The 14,234-nt window shown below is 39.1% G+C and overlaps 2 protein-coding genes across 3 annotated transcripts in view; both read right to left on the bottom strand.

The window, feature by feature from the left end:
* The window catches only part of Lpxn (leupaxin), a 52,713-nt gene extending 40,816 nt beyond the window's left edge, over nt 1-11,897 (bottom strand). For both annotated transcript variants that reach the window (XM_045131899.1, XM_004667708.2), the window contains exons 1-2: nt 11,828-11,897; nt 4,654-4,811 (exon numbers count right to left, since the gene is read on the bottom strand). In XM_045131899.1, coding sequence (XP_044987834.1) covers nt 4,654-4,811; nt 11,828-11,840 — 171 coding nt within the window. In that variant the 5' untranslated portion in view covers nt 11,841-11,897. The remainder of the gene's footprint in view (nt 1-4,653; nt 4,812-11,827) is intronic.
* LOC105944711 (60S ribosomal protein L39-like) lies at nt 982-1,229 on the bottom strand. The gene has a single exon (XM_045131911.1). It carries the CDS (start codon nt 1,222-1,224, stop codon nt 1,069-1,071), a length of 156 nt encoding a protein of 51 aa, XP_044987846.1. The 5' UTR covers nt 1,225-1,229; the 3' UTR covers nt 982-1,068.
* Nucleotides 11,898-14,234: the final 2,337 nt, after the last annotated feature.

Here is a 14,234-nt window from a genome sequence, read left to right as displayed (position 1 = left end):
TTGTATACTTTCTATAGTCTACTGTGGCTTGTTTTCCAGTTTTGACAATTTTAGTTTCCATTATAGTGGGTAGAAGGGTATACTGTTTTTGGATGTAGATGTGAATTCATGTACATCACACTTATTCCAAGTGTGTTTCTGTTCCGTTGGTATTTAAGTTGGTAAGAACATTATTTTTACCATCAACATTTGCGTTCCTATTCTTACCCTCAAAATTTTATCTGAGCAAAGTCAGGAGTTTTGCTTCTGGCTAGAAAGTGAACTGCCAAAGGTTTTCTCTTGATCCTTTGGGTTGGATGAAAATAAAAAAATGAAATTAATTCATTTTCTAAGGGCGACCTCTGGTGATGCTAACATTGATGTATGCTTTATAAAAGAACTGACCTCATCAAACATCATTGGTCCACTTGTAGCACAAAAACAACCTTCAAATTTAAAATGAGTAAAAGGGGCTAGATAGATGGCTTAGTGGTTAAGATGCATGCCTGTGAATCCTAAAGACCTAGATTCAATTCCCCAGTACCCACATAGGCAGATGCATATGGTGGCACATGCAACTGGAGTATGTTTGCAATGGCTAGAGGCTCTAATGTCCCCATTCACTCTTTCTCTCTTCCTCCTCTCTGTCATAAGTAAATTAAAAGTAAAAAATATTTAAAGTGAGTAAAAGTATTCAGAAGAGTCATTTTCTAGACATGGCAACATGCTCCACAGTGGCATGTGGATGTGTCTCCTGCAGGTGCATGGGCTCACAACTGTCAACTTCAGGAACATTCATCCAAAATTAAGTATTCAATCTTATTTTTTATGTAAATGTAATGATTTCATTTTTATTTACAGCTGAATAAAATTCTATTGTGTAAGTATAACATTTTCATTATCCAGTCATCAATTGAAGGGCATCGATTTACTCAATTTTCTTTTTTTTTTTCAAAAGGATTTACCTTTATTTTTGGATCAACACATCAATGTAGATCGATAGAAAGTAAAATAGGATTTCAATTTAACATGCAGAAACCTCTGCAGTGCTGCCATTTTGGTAGAATCAATGGTGGAGTGTGAAAATCCTTATAGACCCAGTTTGGTTCTCCTCCAACGTCTTCTCTTAGAGTTGTACCTGACTTTGTTACCAGTTTTCATATGAATCCACTGGGGAATGGGACGGTTTTGCTTTTGTTTCTTGGCAAGGAATCGCTTGATTCTGAAAGTCTTGTGAGAAGACATGGCGAGGTATCAGGCAACGGCACTGAACCACGATGGCGGAGTAAGTGAGAAGAGGAGCTATGGACTCAATTTTGAAGTAGCTGCCAATTGGTTTTAAACTTTTTTGTGTGTCTTATGCTTTTCAAAGAGATGGTGGAGATAGCTCTACTTGTCTCCATGAAAAATATTTACAAATGTTTTCTGCATACTACTCATTCAGCACCAACATCTTTTAAAAAAAAACCTATGGTTTTGATTCAATTTCATTTTAAACCAACTAATGAAAGGATTTATTATAAAAATTTTAAGTGCTGACAAATAATAAAATATGTATTTAGAGACAAATACAAATAATAAGGCAGCTTTAGCATTCAGTATACTGTGAAACACACTCTGAAAAGAATTCTTGGTCTCTGTTTTTTATACATAATTTGCATGATTTTAAGACCAAGCTTCCATAGTTCCTAGTAACACAGAGTAGGTACCATGAATGCCACAGATCACTACATGGATAATATCAGGGCTTGATTGCAGGTGGACAAGTTGTCAGGAGGAAGAAAGCCACAAAAGCTTCTAAAACACAAAAGGAATCAGCTGTCCTTGACTGCTGATGCCTGAGCATGGGAGTATTACATGACAAAATCCTGACAGGTCATGCTTAAGGATGGGTGTACCACATGACAGAATCCTGACCTCTGATACCTGAGCATGGGTGTATCACATGACAGAATACTGACTGCTGATACCTGAGCAAGGGTGTACACATAACAGAATCCTGACCACTGATGTCTGAGCAAGGGTGTACACATGACAGAATCCTGACACCTGTGATACCTGAGCAAGGGTGTACACATGACAGAATCCTGACCACTGATGCCTGAGCAAGGGTGTATCACATGACAGAATCCTGACTGCTGATGCCTGAGCATAGGTGTGTCACATGACAGAATCCTGACTGCTGATGCCTGAGCAAGGGTGTATCATATGACAGTATCTTGACTGCTGATACCTGAGCAAGGGTGTATCACATGACATTGTGTAGTCAGTTAGTTTCTTTCCCAACATGATCAATTAGAGTCTTGTCATTTTTAACTTTTTGGTTTTGCCACAAAAAAGTAATTGAGACCCACTTCACCATAAATGGGTTTTTCCACTCCTGGATTAGATCATGGAGGAAAGCACAGAATCAAATGTCTGTCAGACCATGAAAAATTAGTGCAAAATACTAATAATAAAAAAATAAAGGTATGACATAAAAGGAAGTCTATAGGGCATCAGAGTAACAAGCATAAGATTAGGTTTCTTCAAGGTAACTGAGTACATGAGATTACCCACAAAGGACAGGGCAAGAGACTGTAGCTTTTACTGCAGATGAAAATGAAAGTCACTGCAAAAATTTTAGTGACAAATGACATTGTCTGTCTCAAGTGCTAAAGGATTGCTAAAGTGGCTTTGCAGAGTATGTATTGCAGGCATCCATGGGCAGGGGGTCAGTTATGACCCTATAGCTGCAGGGGGTCTGCATAGGGTGGTTATCACCCAGGTTTAAGGTGGTGGGTGCTGCGATCAAGCTAAGCTTTCAAGAAGTCTGTTTTAGATCTGTGAATGCAGAGCTACATGTTCTGTGCTGAACATTGGACCCTGCTGCTTTCCTCCCTTGTTTGTGTTAGAAGATCTTTGTGTTGCTCTCTGTTTTTCTCCTGCTTATTCTGGCAGAATGCTATGATTGTATTGCTGCAGTTGTTTTCCTGATGTTGCAAAGTTAGAGTAGTTTCTCCTCTGTTCTGAGAAGCATAAAAGTGTGAAGCTCTGCAAATGAACTTTTCTCAGCCTTGCTGGGATCCCTCCATCCCAAACCTGCTTCATTCACACCAACCATTGTCAGGAGACCCCACTTGCTGGTGAGTGCTGGTCGTTTACATGTGGCTATAATGGAATTGTGAGAACAAATATGACAGGTGTCTAGTACAGAAGCCAATGAGTAACAGTGGGCAGAGGAAGAACAGTTGGAGGAGGAAGCTGCTTATGTGTACAAATGTGGTATTCTGCTGCAGGTGGCTCTGTGTGGAATTCAGCCATAAACTAGAACATCATAGCTCATAAACCCCAGAAATGAAGAGCTTCTACTCAATATCTCACATTAATTCCATTCGCATCAAGCAACCCTTGAATTATAATACAAGATTATGTGGACTTATTCAAAGGAAGAGAATACATATATAACCAAATAGAAAATCTGTTCTACTTGATACTTTTAACTCTAACATTCTTAATTTTTTAATTTTTATTTTTTATGTATCAACTCTTGTGAATGTAGTTGGTTTGAGTTGGCTGCCTAGAGCTTCATCATACCTGGCTATACTGACAGAATTTCTGATACTCTTCAGCAGGAAATAAGATGTGGAAAATGGTGACCCTGCAGTCACCCTGAGAAGACATGTTTAAGCTGCTGTCACCTTTCAACAGTGACCCATGGTCTTACTGAGTGCAATAACAGCAAAACTACAACCTGGTATCACTGATGCTCAGATAGTATCATCAAAATATCCAAAGTGAAGTCAGACATGGTGGTGGTGCATACCTTTAATCTCAGCATTTGGGAGGCAGAGGTAGGAGGATAATTGTGAGTTTGATGCCACCCCGAGACTATACAGTGAATTTCAGGTTAGCCTGGGCTAGAGCTAGACTGTGCCGCAATAAAAAACAAAAGGAGGGCTGGAGAGATGGCTTAGCAGTTAAGCACTTGTCTGTGAAGCCTAAGGACCCTGGTTCAAGGCTCGTTTCGTCAGGACCCACGTTAGCCAGAAGCACAAGGGGGCATACTCATCTGGAGTTTGTTTGCAGTGGTTGGAGGCCCTGGCGTGCCCATTCTCTCCCTCCATCTCACTCTGTCTCTCTCTCTTTCTCTATCTGCCTCTTTCTCTCTGTCTATCACTCTTAAATAAATAAATAAAAAGAAAGAAAGAAAATCTAAAGTAATCAGGCAATACTCTGCTGGTGAACATGCCCCTCCATGGAAAAAAAGACTACATTTCAAAGGTTTATGCTTTTTTTAAGAGGAAAAATTTTATTTTCAAAGAAAATGTAATAAACAAAGGCAATTTTACCAGTATTGCCTGTTTCCCCAAAGCAGGAAATAGACAAAACACCAAACAAACAAAACAACAAAACTGAACTCATGGCCATGGACATAATTTAATTTCCATGGCTAAAATATTAGCAGAAAACTCTTGTGACTAAAATATGAACTTTAGTACAATTATTCTTATGTGATGATTTTTTTCATCTCTTTCCAAAAACAACCATTTTTGAATTAATATTAAAAGTGCATGTATTTTTTTTCGTGGATACATGCTTCTCCTTAAGTATCATTGTATGTTGGATATAATCATTTTTCAGAAATGCACTCAAATATCTATATCCAAAGTACTGCAATGAATGAAAAGTTACCTTTAAGGGACTTGTGTTATGCTGAGTAGACAAGGTCTCTGAAGCCTTGGCAAGCTCCCTTTCCTGTTTGGAATGTTGATGCACAGGAAAAGGAACTAGGTTCGAATATTCATCGCTCTCCTGGAGTGTAGAGTGTTCCAGTTCCTCCAATAAGGCATCTACATCCCAAGAAACAAGAGAATCATAATATAGAATATATAAATGTCCTGGACTATTTTCCTCTTAAGTAGCCCCCTATGGCCCAAAGCACCTCCTTCTCTGATTAAAGCCATTGACAAACATCCTCCTTCCTCCTTATTTCATTTCAAGAGTGTGGCTTATCCTCAGAGAGGTCAAATAACTCTTTCTATTGCAGTTTATTTTCACAATTGCCTGTCATTGCATTCACTTTTATAGCTCCCTCTGTAATTTGACTTATTATATTCTTAGTATTAGCTTTAGGATTCATTTAGGTCAATTCACCCACAAAAATTCCCAATTAGAAAAAAAAATCCCCATGTGTTTGCTATTGGAAAAATATAAGCAACTTTATTACCTTTTTCTAAAATACACCAGGAAACAACACCTTCTTAATATTGAATTTTTTTCTTATATCTTGCTATTCCAAGAACATAACAAAACAAAGCACAAATGTTCCATTTGTTAAGGTGCAGAAAGGAAAAGAGATTGGAGAGAGAACTAGAATATTGCACAATAAGTAAGATGTTACAACACATATAATCAGGGCTGCTTTCTTTTATAATTTTCTTGGTAAAAAACCAGTGAAATTCACAAGTATTACATGTGTACTTTTCTTATGCAATGACAATAAACATTATTAATAAAAACTAACACATGCCAGACGTGTTGATGCATGCCTTTAATACCACCACTTGGGAGGCACAGGTAGGAGGATCACCTTTAGTTCAAGGCTACCTTGAGACTATATAATGAATTCCAGGTCAGACCACCAGTGTCCAGGGGCTTATACTTTATATTTCAGCTTAATTATCTACCACACCATTGTGATGGAGTTGACCTTATGGTCCTAGTTGTGCATGTCAGAAAGACACAAGAATAACTTTCTTTTTTATATTTTTTTTGTTTATTTTTATTTATTTATTTTAGAACGACAGACAGAGAAAGAGGCAGAGAGAGAGAGAGAGAGAGAGAGAGAACGGGCGCACCAGGGCCTCCAGCCACTGCAAACAAACTCCAGTCACATGCACCCCCTTGTGCATCTGGTCAACGTGGGTCCTAGGGAATCGAGCCTCGAACTGGGGTCCTCAGGCTTCACAGGCAAGTGTTTAATCACTAAGCCGTCTCTCCAGCCCAAGAATAACTTTCTTTTTAAACAAAATAGGAATTAAGCCGGGTGTGGTGGCACATACATTTAATCCCAGCACTCTGGAGGCAGAAGTAGAAGGATTCCCACGAGTTCAAGGCCACCCTGAAACTACATAGTGAACTCCAGGTCAGCCTGATCTAGAATGAGACCCTACCTCAAAAAACAAAACAAAATAATAATAATAAGAAGAAGAAGAAGGAGAAGGAAGGAAGGAAGGAAGGAAGGAAGGAAGGAAGGAAGGAAGGAAGGAAGGAAGGAAGGAAGAAAGAAAGAAAAAAGAAAAGAAAAAAGCAGGAATTAAATTATTAAGTTTATTTAAGGGGAAATCACAAATCATGGGATTTATTGAAGAGAGATTGGGAGCAGAGCAGAGTCATAAACATGTGGGAAGTAGGAAATGCTCTCACGTGGAAGCACTACATAGTTTATAAGGTTCATTTAAAAGAAACTGAGGGTTCGGTGGGGGGTGTGGAGTAGATTTGCAAGCACATGGAAGATAGAACTTAGGTATATATGTAGGGAGACTTGGAACACACTTGGCATCTGCCATGTGCTTTCCTGTGGAGGGAAGTTAAGAGGGCAAATGGTCAGGTGCAATGAAAATGAAGAAGGAAAATATCAAAGTAGAGACCAAGAAATCCAGAGGGGAAATCAGTAATGAAGAAAGTAACACTCATGGTTATGCTGAACTAAAAGAAATTACAAGGCTGGAGAGATGATTTAGTGGTTAGAGCAATCGCCTGAGAAGCTTAAGGACATAGAGTAGATTCCCCAGAACCCATGTTAGCCAGACACACAAGGTGATGCACACATCTGGAGTTTGAGTGCAGTGGCTAAAGGTTCTGGCATGCCAATTCTCTTCCCCCCCCCCCCCATAAAAGAGACAAATTACACAGGTAGTAGATCTAGAGTTAGTGAAAGTACCCACATGGTAGATCTGGGGTGTGAGGCAAATATGCACATGGTAGATTAGGAAACAAGAGGAAAATCATGCATGTAATTAAAGTGAGAACTTACCCCAAACTACAAAGCAGAAGCAGAGACAAGCAGAAGGGTTCCCCCTGATGAAGAAACAGTTTTATGCTCTCCCCTTCTCCCTCAGCCAGGTTGGGTGATGGGGAAGCTAGACTCACACATGTCTCTGTGGCCTAGCAAAGAGAGGCACGAGAATAACTTTCGTAGGCTTGTGAGTACAGAACCAGGACTTGACACTGAACCATCCCTTGCCTAGTGTGAATGACAGAAAAGTTAGAAATTAAGAGTCCCCACTCTCACAAGAATTACCTGAGTCATCTTAGGCATGACATGTTCTCGGATGCTCTTTCTTTACCTCTGTAATGAAGCAATTGGGTGGAACAATACTTTTCAAACTGTAGGTCAAGGTACTGTCCTGGAACTCTAGTGGATTTTTTCTGTGTGCCACAGGTTACAGCTCTTCAAAGTTTACAGAACATTGGATTATATTATTTTTAAGGAACTGTCTGAAGTTCTCAAATAAGGAAACTGAGCTTTACATAGAACTGAAAACCATACTTTCATTTATTTCATATCTAGGAAAGATACATCTTTATTTTTGTTTTATGTCTGTGGCATGATATCCTTGGCTGGCCTGGAACTCACCATATAGCACAGGCTGGTCTGAAGTTCGTGATCCTTCTGACTCCATTTCCTGAGTATTGGGATTTCAGGGGAGGCATTATGCCCAACTCTAAAAATCCCACCCATTTGTGTGTGTGTGTGTGTGTGTGTTTGTTTGTTTGTTTTTTCTCCTTTGCTATACTAGAGATTGGATCTGGGAATTTGAACATGCTAGGTAAATGCTCTAACAATGAGCAGCACTCCCACACCTGGGATACTTCTCAGTAGGATAAGGGAAGAGCTCATCATTTTATTTTAATAAAAGAAACTGTAGAGCTTTCACAATCACCCATGTTACAAAAATGTTGGCCTTCATGTACCATTTCACAGATAAACAAACTGAACTAAACCCTTTACATTGTTACCATTCCATGAATAAATTGACATGAGAAAAGAGCTAGAGGGGTTACATACAGATGAAAAGAGATCTAAGACACTTATAACTAATTTCAATTTTTGAGCCTTATTTAGGTCATTAAATACACTTTAAAAAATAAAGTGATCAAGAATATTGATAGCATGTATGTGTATTTTTGCTGAACTGATAGACAAAGACTTAAGGATGGGTGCAAAGAAAATCCTCTTTTGCAATCCAGAACAACAAATTGCTAAGTGTGAATTTAATACATATAATAGGATTAAAAAATTTAAATATATATAAAAAATAGAATACTGAACACTGACAGGATAGTCAATAATATTAAGTACTACAAATTAATTTAAGTGTGCTAATGGTTTTGAAAATATCTAGATAAAGCCAGGTGTGGTGTCGCACACCTTTAATCCCAGCACTCAGGAAGCAGAGGTAGATGGATTACCGTGAGTTCAAGGCCACCCTAATGCTATATAGTGAATTCCAGGTCAGCCTACCTTGAAAAACCAAAAAAGGAAAAAAAAGAAAGAAAAGAAAAGAAAATATTCAGGTGGTTTCTGTTAATTTGAGGTATGATGATAGTAATTCATGATATGGAAGAGTTACCATTATGATTACTACTGGGGCTGAGATACTTGTATTACTGTTGTTTGTGTTCTTATTTCTGTTAGTTATTCAGGATGAACTATTTACAACTAAAGTAATATAATATCTGAAATTACTTTAAAATGACACAGAGATGGAAGGAACTGGGTTATATGAATTAGGATTGGCCAAGAGTTGTTGGTTCAAAGTGCTAAGTAGTGACAGTGGAGTACATTCATCACTAAGTCATCTCTATCACATCCTCCAAAGCTAAAGAACCATTGAGGAAGAGGTGACAGAAAGAATGCAAGAGTGAGAGGAAGTGGGTGAGCGCTTGGTGATACTGCCATCCAGACACAAAGTGGACATGGCACTTATGACCTCACTGTGGCTGATGCTACCTACAGAAGACCTGCATAATACCAAGGTAAAAGGATAACATTGAAGTAGAAGAGAGACTAATTGGAAAGAAGAAGATATTCAGTGAAGGAAGGATAGGGGAGGGGAAAAAAGAGAGGATGGTGGGAGGGGATTATGATCATAGTATATTGTCTATATGTACTGAGGCTGAAAACAAAATGTTAAAGAAAAGAATTGATGATTATTTCAACTGGTTCAGGGATATCTCAGATTTTATCATTTTATCTACTTCTGCGTATTCTTAAGTTCTCTACAATGAAAGAGTTTTTTTTTTGTTTTTTAAGAATGAAGAAAAATAGGATGGTACAAAGAAGTAAACCTTTTATCTCAGGATTTAAATATACAGACTCAATTCTACATTTCAGAATTCCAAAGTTTTACTCTGTATCTCAGTTAAAATAAATCCTCTTTCTTTTCTCTTTTCTAAGCTTTGTTCTAACTAAAAGTCAAAAGTCTTCCTGAGCCTGGCGTGGTGTCACATGCCTTTAATCCCAGCACTCAGGAGGCAGAGGAAGGAGGATCGCCATGAGTTTGAGGCCACCCTGAGACAACAGTGAATTCCAGGTCAGCCTGAGCTAGAGTAAGACCCTATTTTGAAAAACTGAAGAAAAACAAAAGGGTCTTCCTGTATTAATAAAAATCTATTTACATTAAAGATTGTGGGAAAGGGGTACCATATCATGAAGAGTATGAAGTTACCCTTAGACACATCAACTCAGCAAGTTTATTAAGATGCTCTTTGCCGGATTGTGAGTAACAGGCTGTTTCTTGGCCTGTTTCCTATGAGCACACATTTCACCAACACCATCAACATTTGCTCGCTCACTTATAGCCAACTTGATAATCACGACAAAATGTTAGCTTCCACATTGTATGACATTTTCTACAGTTAATAAACATGATTTATCAGACATCCATTCTGCTCAGGAAATGCAAAACCGCAGTGTTTAAAAATTATGTGACTTTGGGCTGAGGATATGCCTCAGTGAGTTAAAAGTGCTTGCTGCTTAAGCATAAGGTCTTCTCACACAGGAGACCTCCATGTTTGACTCCCCCAAAACCACAGTAAGAACTGGTCATGGCCATGCACTCTGTAACATCAGTCCACCTGAGATGGAAACCAGAGAAGTGCTGCAGCAAACTGCTGGACAATAGCTTGGGTTGAGGGAGAGACTCCCATCTCAGGAAAAAATATATGTAGATGGGCTTTGAGAGAAGGACACCAGATGTTCTCTGGTTTCCACATGCGTCCATACATCACATGTCACACACACACACAAACACACACAAACACACATGTGCAAAAAAAATCGTTTTACTTTGTTGTCTATCTGAACTAATACATTTGTAACATAGGATGGTACCTCATAGTTTAATTTCTCTTGGTGGTGGTGTCAAATGCTTCTGAGAGTAACAATGAATAATTTTGGGTTTTGTTTGAAAAAATAGATTATACCTACTTCAGAAGATCAGTACAAACACTTACATGATTAGTGTATGTAAAAAGATCTAGTTTGAACTTATGCCACAGAACAAGTATTAGTACCTTTCCAACTTTTTGAATAAAATTTGGCATCCATAAAACAACAAAATAAAATTGGCCCCTAGTAAAAACTGAGAGAGAAATGAAAATAGCCCAATATTCACACAGGATAAAAATTTTTATTCTACCCTGAAGAATACATGTGTATAGTCTAACACAGTGTCAAAATACATTTTACTCACAAAATTGTTTCATATTTCTCAAACTCCAAACTTTTTTCTTCATTAACATCTCTTCCCTCATATTATTTGCCCATCTTCCTTCCCCCTTTTCTCCAACTCTCATACCACACTGCAAATCGTCTAGTTCATTAAAAAAACAATGTGTACTATAGATTTTCTATTGTTGTCAGCACTTTTGACCTGTGAGAGCACAGAAACACACAAACATATACAATCGTACCCACAAACATGCATACACACAATTCCAATGTGATATAAAATTAATACAACTTGAAAATTGAGTGAAAGTTAGTAATTCAATGCTATGATGTCAGTAACAACTATGGACAGAGTCCCAAGAATGCAAACTTCACATCACTCCAAAGTCTTAAAGTCAGTGATCTCCATGGCTATAGTAGAGAATTATTACTCCCAAATGCTGGTTATAGTCACCCTAAAGTGGAACAAAGTATTGTATATTCAGGCCATACTAATCTTCTTCAGGAGTCTCCAATACCTATTAGCCACTAAAATCACCAGTTACCAACAATATATCCTGATTCCATAGTGAACCATACCACACCACAACACAACACCATAATAAAACTATTCTGCATTTTTCAAACCTGTGCAAAACCTTTCTTTCTGATACCAACATCCCACTTTTTCCTTTATATTCTTTTCTCTTTTCTTCCTTTTTTTTATTCTTATCTTTCTCCTTCCTTTCTTCTCATTTGTTCCGTCCTTCTCTCCCTCCTTACTGGTTTCTTCCTAAATCACATTTATGTGATTGCCTAGTGGTGTGGCCATCTTCTGAGCTCCAGTAGTTGCCTAGTGGGGAAAGGGCTCATAATAAAATGACATTTTCAATCATGATTCAATCTATAAATACTTCTTTGCATTTGCTCTGTGGTTAGCACCAAATCTGCTGCCTCTTGTACCACAACAGCAAAGCCACAGTTCCCCATAGTTCCTTTTGCCTCACTCTTGATCGGAGGACAGAAGTGAAAATAAATCTTCCAGGACAACAATCCTTAGTCTGACTAGAGTCACCTCCATCACATGTGGAGATGGTAGCCAAGTCTTCCTTTCCCTAGAGCATCTCCTTCCAGAAGCTGTTCACTTACCCAACTCTTCCATTGTCCAACACTGGAAGGGCTCTGGGCTCACAGGTTGTGAAGAACTGCTTTGTGGTGAAGAAGGGGACCACTGCGGAACTGAGTGAGGCAGTGCAAAGCAGCCTCTATAGCCCTTTTTCAGTTCCTGTATTTGCTTAGCACTTCCTCACTTTTTGATTTGGTGAATATCTTCCTTTTTTGTAGCTGTTTTTAAGATAGTGCTGACATAGAAAAGCGGGTTGTGTAAGGTTTAAGTTCTGGTTACCACATTAGCCAGGGTGTTAAGATTCAAAGTAAATTTTGCAAAGTTTGAGCATATCTACAAGGCAGGATTCAATTCATGGAAATTACCAGTTTACACTTCTGGTTCTTCCAAGTTTAAGTACAGTGCCCAGTGTGTTAGCTTTTCTTTTTCTTTTTTCTCTTTCTCTCTCTCTTTCTTCCTCCCTTCCTTCCTTTCTTTCTTCCTTCCTTCCTTCCTTCCTTCCTTCCTTCCTTCCTTCCTTCCTTCCTTTCTCTCTCTCTCTCTCTCTCCCTCTTTCTTTCTTTCTTTCTTTCTTTCTTTCTTTCTTTCTTTCTTTCTTTCTTTCTTTCTTTCTTTCTTCCTGTGAAACTGGAGGACCATGGAGGAATAGTGTCCATAAAATTTCTAATTATCATGCCAGGTTTGGTGGCCTATGGCTTTAATCCCAGCACTCAGGACACAGAAGTAAGAGGATCACCATGCATTCAAGGCCACTCTTACACTACAGAGTGAATTTCAGGTCAGCCTGGGCTAGAATGAGACCCTACCCTGAAAAAAAAAAAAAAAAAGAAGAAAGAAAATTTCTAATTATGCTTAAACATCACTCAGAACATTTTATTGGTTGTATTTACTTTTCCAGAAATCATGCTGTTGTGGTTTGATTCAGGCATCCCCCAGAAACTATGTGTTCTGAATTCTAGGTCCCCAGCTGGTAGCAATTTTGGAACTGGAGCCTTCTGGAAGTAGTGTATTGTTGGGAATGGGCTTATAATGTTAAAGACAGCTTCCCCTTTCCAGTTTTTGGCACACTCTCCTGCTGCTGTTTATTGTCCACCTGTTGTTGGGTAGAAAGTGATGCCCACCTTCTGCTCATGCTATCATAGAGCTTCCCCTAGAGTTTCTAAACTAAAATAAACCCTTTACTCCCACAAGCTGCTCTTGGTCAGGTGTTTTCTGCCAGCAAAATGAAACTGACTGCAACAGTAAAATTGGTATCTAGAAGTGAGGTCATTAATTCTATAAACCTGTGTGACTTTCAGCCTTTTAGAACTGATTTGAGGGAGAAATGTGGAAGAATTTGAAACCCTGACCTAACGCTTTGCAGAGCTGTAAGTAGGGCTTGATGTACTATTATGGTCAGAGTCGAAAGACCTGAATACAGTGTGAACTAGGGACTGTGAAGTTTGGATTATGAGGGTGTGATGGTCTGATTCAGGTGCCCCCCCATAAACTTAGGTGTTCTGAATGCTAGGTTCCCAGTGGATGGAGATTTGGGAATTAATGCCTCTTGGAGGGAGTGTATTGTTGGGGATGGGCTTATGGGTGTCATAGCCAGTTTCCCCATGCCAGTGTTTGGCACACCCTCCTGTTGCTGTGGTCCACCTCATGTTGGCCAGGGGGTGATGTCCACCCTCTGCTTGTGCTATTGTTTTCCCTGCCATCATGGAGCTTTCCCTCGAGCCTGTAAGCCAAAATAAACCTCTTTTCCCACAAACTGCTCTTGGTTGGGTGATTTCTCCCAGCAATGTGAACCTGACTGCAACAGAGGGTGAGAAGGAACTTTACCAGGACTGGACTAGAAGACGTTTGTGTGAGAGACTTACTGCCTTCTTCCCAGGTGCGTCCTGAGAAGTTGTGCAGGGTAGTATTATGTGGAAATGGACTGGTGTAAGCAGCAGCATATGGTACAAAAAAAAAAAATCTTTGGGTAAAAACTGCCACCCATTCAGCTGCAATTCTTTGATAGATTATAACCATTTAGATTGGGCCAGCTCACCCGCTTTGGGACAGCAGGAAGAATGGAAATTCTTTGAAAGGGGCCTGAATGCTGACACAGTGTCCTGTTCTTCAAAGCCTGCTTTATTCTCCCCTGGATTAACAAGTTGGTATCTCACCTGGTATTTTGGAGTATAACAAATGCAGAGAAGAGAGGGGCATTGAATTTGCAACACGGATTTTTTGTTTTGTTTTGTTTGGAAATGGCTATGGGTAGTGTAAAGCAGACTTGTTGGATTACTTGTGTGGAGGCTCGATGGAACCATGAGGATGCACTGTGGGTTGCAGTGGAGACCTAATGGAGATGTTAGGGCTATGAGATGGTTGCCAAGGAGAGCTGCCAACACCAGATAAAGTTTTCTAGGACTGTCAGTAGCCTAGCTGGAAGGGCAGAAT

The sequence above is a fragment of the Jaculus jaculus genome, chromosome 1, assembly GCF_020740685.1.
Source record: "Jaculus jaculus isolate mJacJac1 chromosome 1, mJacJac1.mat.Y.cur, whole genome shotgun sequence".
Lineage (NCBI taxonomy): Eukaryota > Metazoa > Chordata > Mammalia > Rodentia > Dipodidae > Jaculus > Jaculus jaculus.
Note: the sequence above shows the minus strand (reverse complement) of the source record. Positions and strands in the feature narration are given on the sequence as shown.

Excerpts from the sequence above, each read along its gene's own strand:
- LOC105944711 (XM_045131911.1), bottom strand. The coding sequence starts at position 1,224 with ATGTCTTCTCACAAGACTTTCAGAATCAAGCGATTCCTTGCCAAGAAA.